The following is a 9,123-nucleotide window of genomic DNA, read 5'->3' on the forward strand; positions in this document are numbered from 1 at the left end:
GTAACTCAGATATTTTGCGTTATTTTACTAGTTACTTGGAAAAAGTAATATTATTACGTAACTTGCGTTACTTGTAATGCATTACCCCTAACACTGTATGTTATACGTTATATAGAGTAAGATAACATATATAAATATTACATTTATTATTTTATTTTATTTTTATATATATTATATATAAAGTATATATATTTATATATGTGGGTTTTATTTAACATAGTTTCATTCATGTTGAAATATGAAAGTGAAAAAATTCTCTATACAGTGATGTTGCACAAGTGACCAAACCCATTTGACGTAGTTAAATATTGCGGTACATTTCACTTGGGTTGGGTTAACAGGACAGATATGGCTCTTTAATGACTGTACATTGCCTTAAATACACTGCCTGTATGCTGCTGTTTTTCCTTTATGTTACATTTTCATTTTGTGCCTCTATCAAATGTGACGGGTGACAGTAACTTTGGCAACAAACAAACAAAAAAACATTATCTGCGAATAAAAAAATGTTGTTACAGTGAAATGTTGGTATTTGTCCATGTGTTTTGTTGAAGTATGACATAACCGGTTGCACCAGTCTGCAGACAGAATGTCACAAAGCCTACAGACACACATGGGTAACGCTTATTACATAAGTGCTACTTATTCTTTACTTAATTCTATATTTATAAGTCGTCTAATGCAGGTGTAAACAAGCAAAGAAAGAAAAATCCTTTAGCATTTATTTCTAATGTCACATGGTGGCTAATGTAGGTGCCACTTTCATCTAAGCAATCATATACATTTATTATTGAATATATACCCCTGGTGAAAAAAACAGCTGAAACCAGCCTGGTTTTAGCTGGTCGGCAGGCTGGTTTTAGAGGGGTTTTGGCCATTTTTTTGACCACCAGCTAAAACCAGGCTGGGAGACCAGCTAAAACCAGCTACTTCCAGCTTAAACCAGCTAATACCAGCCAACCAGCCTAGGCTGGTTTTAGCTGTTTGTTTTTTTTCAGCAGGGACTTGTGACAAATGTCATAACATCAACAATTTCACAAATAATCGCAATAAACCAATGCATACAAATCTAAATATGTATCAGAATCATATATATGTGACCTTGGACCACAAAACCAGTCTTAAGTAGCTCGGGTATATTTGTGGCAATAGCCAAAAATACATCGTATGGGTCAAAATAATAGATTTTTCTTTTACGCCAAAAATCATTAGGATATTAAGTAAAGATGGTGTTTGATAAAGATATTTTGTACATTTCCTTTCGTAAATATATCAAAACTTCATTTTTGATTAGAAATATGCACTGCTAAGAAACTTCATTTGGACAACTTTAAAGGCGATTTTCTCAGTATTTTGATTTTATCGCACCCTCAGATTGCAGATTTTCAAATAGTTGTATCTCGGCCAAATATATAAGCCAAGGAATTGAATAAAAATAATTTTTACTAATCGATTAAGAAATCATTTTTAGTATATTGTCATTTTTATTTCTCAAACAATCTCAAAAAAATGTTTTCTGTTCAGGCGCGAAGTAGTCAGTCCTTACAGACCCGGAAGTGACGTGTCGTGTAACATCAGCAACACAAGCAACAGCAGTCAAAATGAAGCTGGTAAGTGAAAATATGTCATTCTTTTATTTTTATAAATACTTTTTAAAACATTTTAGACATAGTTTATGTGTACAGCATGCTTGGGTTCCTTCAATATGACTTAATAGATAAGAACGGTTTTTAATAATCTACGAATAACGCCGGTTTAACGTTAGCTTAGCCAGTCCTCTGACAGTAAACAACTCACTACGTTACATCAAAATTGAGTTTTTATTGGTTTATGTTTAATTATTGTTGGTAAGTCGTGTTTATGAACCTGACAGCTGTCATCTCGTCTCGTTTCCAGAACTCAAATGATGATGACGATGTGTCTTTATTTGATGCTGAGGAGGATTCAGCCACAAGAAAGAACAAAATCAAGTGTGTTTGTTGTCATTGTTAATTAACATTATTATATCGTCTGTTTTGATCGTACATTATGTTTTTCCCTCTGCGATGACGCAGTTTTTGCTGTAATTATGTTATAATACTGTATGTAGAACAGCGTACATTTTGAGGAGATCCAGAAATGACCTCATTTGAAAAAGGACAAAAAAAAACATAAATAACGAAAAAGAAGCAAATAATGTTGGTTTTATTAATAATAAATGATTTGAATAAATTAATACATTATTATAAATAATTAAAATATTTTACAAATGTATGTATACCGTTTTAATTGGTACCATTTTATTACATGTATTTATATTATATATTTAAAATATATATTTATTAATATTTTAATATTATTATAATATTACTACATGTATTATTAATGAAATATTTGAATACATTTTCTTATTAATTAAATGTATATTGAAAATGCAATAAACAATTCAAATATTTCCAAAAATATATGTATACCTTTTTAATTAGTAGTATTTTATTAGATGTATATAAGATATTTTAATATTATTATAATATTACTACATTTATTATTTAAATATTTAAATACATTTGTGTTATTAATTAAAACTATTATTAAAAATAAACATAATATAAATAAACAATTAAAATATTTCCAAAAAATATTTGTGTACCTTTTTTAAATGGTAGTATTTTATTACATGTATTATAAAGTTTTAATATTACTATATTATTGATGAAATATTTAAATTCATTTTTGTTATTAATGAAATGTATTACTAAAAATGCTATGTTTTTAGGGTTTGGGATTAGTTTAGTAATCATAATATTGTGACAATAATTTCACTATATAGTTAATAAATCAGTATTAACAATTACAATTATTTAAAAACAATTAAAATATTTTAAAATATATATGTATACCATTTTAATTGGTAGTATTTTATTACATGTATTATTAATATTATAATATTACTGCATTTATAGTTATTTAAATACATTTGTGTTATTAATGAAATGTATTACTAAAAATGCATGCTAAAAAATGTGTATACCTTTTTAATTGATAGTATGTATTATAAAGCATTTTAATATTATTATAATATTACTACATATATTTAAATAATGTTTTGTTATTAATTAAATGTATTATTAAAAATGCTATGTTTTTAGGGTTTGGAAGGGTTTGGAATTAGTTTATATTCATTTTAATATTGTGACAATTATTTTGATATATAATTAATAAATCATTATTAACAATTACAGTTATTATTATTTGAATAGATTATTATTAATTACATTTATTTTTAATTTAAAAAAATCTAAAAATGCAGTATGTTCAGCCAGGGTTTAGTTTATAGTAATTATTAATGAGGTGTGTCCTCATTTAGATGAATGAGCTAAATAAACCTGTGTGTGATTCCAGGCATCCGGTGGCATCCTTCTTCCACCTGTTCTTCCGGGTCATTGCCATTCTGGTGTACCTGCTGTGTGGTTTAGTCGGTGGATCCTTCATCGCCTGTATGGTCACCATCATCCTCCTCCTGTCATGTGACTTCTGGACTGTGAAGGTTTGTGTTTAGAGTTTAACTGATCAGGTGTTACTATTAAATCATTACAGTTACAAACCTCTAAACCTAAATAATAAAAGTCAGAATGTAACTTGTACAGTTTGTCTTATTCTAGAATATTACCGGGCGTCTGATGGTGGGTTTGCGCTGGTGGAATCAAGTGGATGATGATGGAAAAAGCCATTGGGTGTTTGAGTCCAGAAAGGTACTATTACACATTTGTTATTTACACAAAAACATGATTGATGTCATATACTCACAAAGGCTGTATTTATATAATCAAAATAAACAGTAAAAATGTGAAATATTACTATCATTTAAATGAACTGATTTCTATTCAGATATATTTTAAAATCTAATTTATTTCTGTGATCAAAGCTGAATTTTCAGCATCATTACTCCAGTCTTCAGTGTCACATGATCCTTCAGAAACCATTTTAATACGCTGATTTTCTGCTCAATAAACATTTCTAGTTAAAGAACAGCATTTATATGAAATATAAATTGTTTTTATATTATAAATGGCACTTTTGATCAATTGAATGTGTCTTTGCTGAATAAAAGTATTAAAATTCTGTTAAAAAACATAGTAGTGCGTGTACATGACATTCAGTAAATGTAAATTTGGTCAAAAGTTTACATCCCCCTTCAGAATCTGCAAAATAAGAGGGATTATACAAAATACATGTTCTTGTTTATTTAGTACTGACCTGAGTAAGATATTTCACATAAAAGATGTTTGCATATAGTCCATAGGAGAAAATAATAGGTGAATTTATAAAAATGACCCTGTTCAAAAGTTTGCATTCCCTTGATTTTTGATACTGTGTTGTTACCTGAATGATCCACACAGCTGTGTTTTTTGAGTCCCTTGTTTGTCTTGAACAGTTAAACTGCCTGCTGTTCTTCAGAAAAGTTCATCAGGTCCCACAAATTCTTTGGTTTTCCAGCATTTTTGTGTATTTGAACCCTTTCCAACAATGACTGTATGATTTTGAGATCCATCTTTTCACACTGAGGACAACTGAGGGACTCATATGCAACTATTACAGAAGGTTCAAACACTCACTGATGCTCCAGAAGGAAAAACAATGCATTAAGAGCTGGGGGTGAAAACTTTTGAACAGAATGAAGATGTATACATTTTTCTTATTTTGCCTAAAATATCATATTTTTTTGCCCTTCAGAAGCTACAGACGATACTTAAATGTTTTTCAGAAGACAAAATAAGTTAAATTTACCCTGCTCTTCAAATTCCAAAAGTTTTCACCCCCAGCTCTTAATGCATGTTTTTCCTTCTGGAGCATCAGTGAGTGTTTGAACCTTCTGTAATAGTTGCATATGAGTCCCTCAGTTGTCCTCAGTGTGAAAAGATGGATCTCAAAATCATACAGTCATTGTTGGAAAGGGTTCAAATACACAAAAATGCTGGAAAACTAAAGAATCAGTGGGACCTGAAGGATTTTTCTGAAGAACAGCAGGCAGTTGAACTGTTCAAGACCAACAAGGGACTTATAAACATCTATCACTAAACAAAAAAACACAGCTGTGGATCATTCAGGTAACAACACAGTATTAAGAATCAGGTGTATGTAAACTTTTGAACAGGGTTTTTTTTATAAATTCAGCTGTTATAGAAACACATGTGAAATGTCTTATTCTGGTCAGTACTAAATAAACACTAACATTTTGTATGATCTCTCTTATTTTGCAGATTCTGAAAGGGGGGTGTAAACTTTTGACCTCAACTGTATTTACATTGATGTCTATATTTGCAGGCCAGTGGGAATCAGTCTTCAGCGCCCCGATCCTCAAACGCAGAATCCCGTATCTTCTGGCTGGGTCTGATCATCTGCCCCGTCATCTGGGTCATCTTTGCTTTCTCGACACTTATTTCCTTTAAGATTAAATGGCTGGTGAGTTCTCAGCAGTCTGTCTTCCAGAACCAGTGTTGTGGGTAACGCAAGTTACGTAATAATATTAGTTTTCACAAGTAACTAGTAAAATAACGCATTATTTTTTAATTGACAAGAAAATATCTGAGTTACTTTTCCCCCCATTTATTGATTAAAAGCTCTCCTGTCCTCATGTTGAGAGAAATTGTGAGTGAGATGTTACTTTAGTTCTAGAATAAATGTGAACATGCATTAATTCATCTCACTCACTAAAGAACAGATACAGTGTTCTTCAAAATGAACAAAATCAGTGAAACTCAAAGCAAACCTGCAATAATTAAATATATTAAATAATACAAATATCCTTTATGTATTTAATCCCATTTTATTAACCTTCGATGATCCAATTCATCCATACTAATGAGCAAAAATTACTCTAAATTAATCTAACATTTGTTTTCCTTTTTTTATTGCTGAAGAGTTGACATTTTTTCTTCTGCGGTCTACTGTACAGACGTCAATTTTCTCTAAGCCCGAGGCTTTTGGTGTAAAAAGGCTTTTACATTTGCCAAAAATAGACCATTTTATATTAAAAATAAACAAGCAAGCCCTGCCCAGATTTAAAAAGTAACGCAAAAGTAACTTAACACATTACTTTGCATAAAAAGTAACTAGGTAACGTAATTAGTTACTTTTTTAGGGAGTAACTCAATATTGTAATGCATTACTTTTAAAAGTAACTTTGCTCAACACTGTCCAGAACAACACTATCTTCACAAATCACTGTGCTGACTTTGAGTTTAGTGTCTATGCAACACTTAATAGGGTGATATTGTCTTGTCTCTCAGGCGGTGGTGATTTTGGGAGTGGTGTTACAGGGAGCCAATCTCTACGGATATGTGCGCTGTAAAGTAGGAGCCAAAACGAACCTGAAGAACATGGCCACAAATTACTTTGGACGGCAGTTTCTAAAACAGGTGTGTTTTTGTAATTTATAAACATTAACTAATGTCATTTATACTATCTGATGATACAGTATGTAACTCCATATTTTGTCTTATTATTTTTAGGCTTTTACAAAACAAGAGGAGTCTTAGGAAAAAGCGTCTGACCTTCGGAATTCATGCCATTTCCATTAAACTTTTAATGCATTTTATTTTTAAGACTGATTGAAATGAAATGAAGGGAAGTGGTTGATTTAGAAACGGTTACTGGTTTGTGTGATTTTTCTTTTTTTTCCTTTTGGGTCATCAACCACAACTTGTTAAATAGTGTGCTTGACCTTTAAAATACCTTTAGCATTTTTATAGTTTTTGTTTAATAGCTAACTAACTTAGTATTCAGAGTATGTGTTTTGTTATATAATATTGCATGATATCATGCATTATGCTTCTATTTTGCCGACACAAAAAACAGATGTACATATTTATATACTACTGTAAATTATTGTATACTTTCTGTAGTTAATGAAATTAAAGTTGATGATTGATTGACTGTATCTCATGTTCAGTGGATTTAAGGAAGAAATGGAGTTTTGGGTAAAACTGGAGCCACCCTGAATCTCTGGCCAGTGAAGTCAACCTCAAACACCACAACATAAAACATTTAGCAAAATAAGAGTCCCTTTTAAGTTGCCACTAGAAATTCTTCTCCACTTAAAATTTTAAATGTTTATTTTTTGTGATTTTGTGTATGGCATATTTGTCCCCTATACATATTAATAAAATTAGATCATTAAAATAATGACAAAACTGTGTATAGTTATTCTCACATTAATTTTATATTGTTACACTGCCTGCAATCTTAAAGATTTTTTGCCCCGCTGAATTATGTTGAATTAATAATATTGTTAATAAATTGTTGGTTAATAATATTGTGGTTTTGGACAATTATTTTACATTCCTCGCATTTCCAAAAAGAACTGGCGATCTTTAAAGTATAAAATTTGCAGACCAGTATTTATATTTATTTATTTTTTTTTTTTTTTTTTTTTTAAATGTATTTTGACGATTAACCTTTTAAAATTACAATTAACAATTCCCTTTTGTAAATATTATTATTGTTGTTGTTTGGAAATTTATTTTGACTAACTTTTTAAATTTTAAATAACGATTTCCTTGTGTAATATTATTATTATTATATTTTTATTTTTTTGGAAGTGTATTTTGACGATTAACTTTTTAAAATGATAAATACAGATTTCCTTGTGTAATATTATTATTATTTTATTTTTATTTTTTTGGAAATGTATTTCGACGATTAACTTTTTAAAATGATAAATACAGATTTCCTTGTGTAATATTATTATTATTTTATTTTTTTGGAAATGTATTTTGACAATTAACTTTTTAAAATTATAATTACCGATTTCCTTGTGTAATATTATTTATTTTTTATTTATTGGAAACGTATTTTGACGATTAACTTTTATAAATTTTAATTAACAATTTCCTTGTGTAATATTATTATTATTATATTTTTATTTTTTTGGAAGTGTATTTTGACGATTAACTTTTTAAAATGATAAATACAGATTTCCTTGTGTAATATTATTATTATTTTATTTTTATTTTTTTGGACATGTATTTCGACGATTAACTTTTTAAAATGATAAATACAGATTTCCTTGTGTAATATTATTATTATTTTATTTTTTTGGAAATGTATTTTGACAATTAACTTTTTAAAATTATAATTACCGATTTCCTTGTGTAATATTATTTATTTTTTATTTATTGGAAATGTATTTTGACGATTAACTTTTTTAAATTTTAATTAACAATTTCCTTGTGTAATATTATTATTATTATATTTTTATTTTTTTGGAAGTGTATTTTGACGATTAACTTTTTAAAATGATAAATACAGATTTCCTTGTGTAATATTATTATTATTTTATTTTTATTTTTTTGGACATGTATTTCGACGATTAACTTTTTAAAATGATAAATACAGATTTCCTTGTGTAATATTATTATTATTTTATTTTTTTGGAAATGTATTTTGACAATTAACTTTTTAAAATTATAATTACCGATTTCCTTGTGTAATATTATTTATTTTTTATTTATTGGAAATGTATTTTGACGATTAACTTTTTTAAATTTTAATTAACAATTTCCTTGTGTAATATTATTATTATTTTTTTTCTTTTTTTGGAAATGTATTTTGACAATTAACTTTTTAAAATTATTATTACCGATTTCCTTGTGTAATATTATTTATTTATTTATTTATTGGAAATGTATTTTGATGATTAACTTTTTTAAATTTTAATTAACAATTCCCTTGTGTAATATTATTATTATTATTTAAAGTATTTTGACTATTAACTTTTTAAAATTATGATTAACAATTCCCTTGTGTTATATTTTTTATTTATGTATTTATTTATTTATTTATTTATTTATTTTGGAAATGTAGTTTGATGATTAACTTTTTAAATTATAATTAACGATTCCCTTGTGTAATATTATTATTTATTTATTCTTTGGAAAAGTATTTTGACTTCACTTTTTTTTTAATTATGATTAACTAAAATTATGTATTTCTTGTATTCCTTCATTTAACTACTATTTGGACTTGTTGGAATAATATCAAGTTTTGTATTTCATTCTAGCAACGTTTATCGAAAATCGAGGACTTTTATTTTGTATATGTGATTCTGCCATTTTGCCTTTTGGTTTGTACTGTTTCCGCTGC

The 9,123-nt window shown here is 28.0% G+C and overlaps 1 protein-coding gene across 1 annotated transcript; it reads left to right on the forward strand.

The window, feature by feature from the left end:
- Positions 1-1,560: 1,560 nt before the first annotated feature.
- tvp23b (trans-golgi network vesicle protein 23 homolog B (S. cerevisiae)) lies at positions 1,561-7,292 on the forward strand. The gene is made up of 7 exons (XM_073828931.1): positions 1,561-1,610; positions 1,897-1,970; positions 3,382-3,526; positions 3,642-3,731; positions 5,305-5,442; positions 6,270-6,398; positions 6,492-7,292. Exons 1-7 carry the CDS (start codon positions 1,602-1,604, stop codon positions 6,516-6,518), a joined length of 612 nt encoding a protein of 203 aa, XP_073685032.1. The 5' UTR covers positions 1,561-1,601; the 3' UTR covers positions 6,519-7,292.
- The last annotated feature ends 1,831 nt before the right edge of the window (positions 7,293-9,123 follow it).

Source organism: Garra rufa, chromosome 22 (genome assembly GCF_049309525.1).
Source record: "Garra rufa chromosome 22, GarRuf1.0, whole genome shotgun sequence".
NCBI lineage: Eukaryota > Metazoa > Chordata > Actinopteri > Cypriniformes > Cyprinidae > Garra > Garra rufa.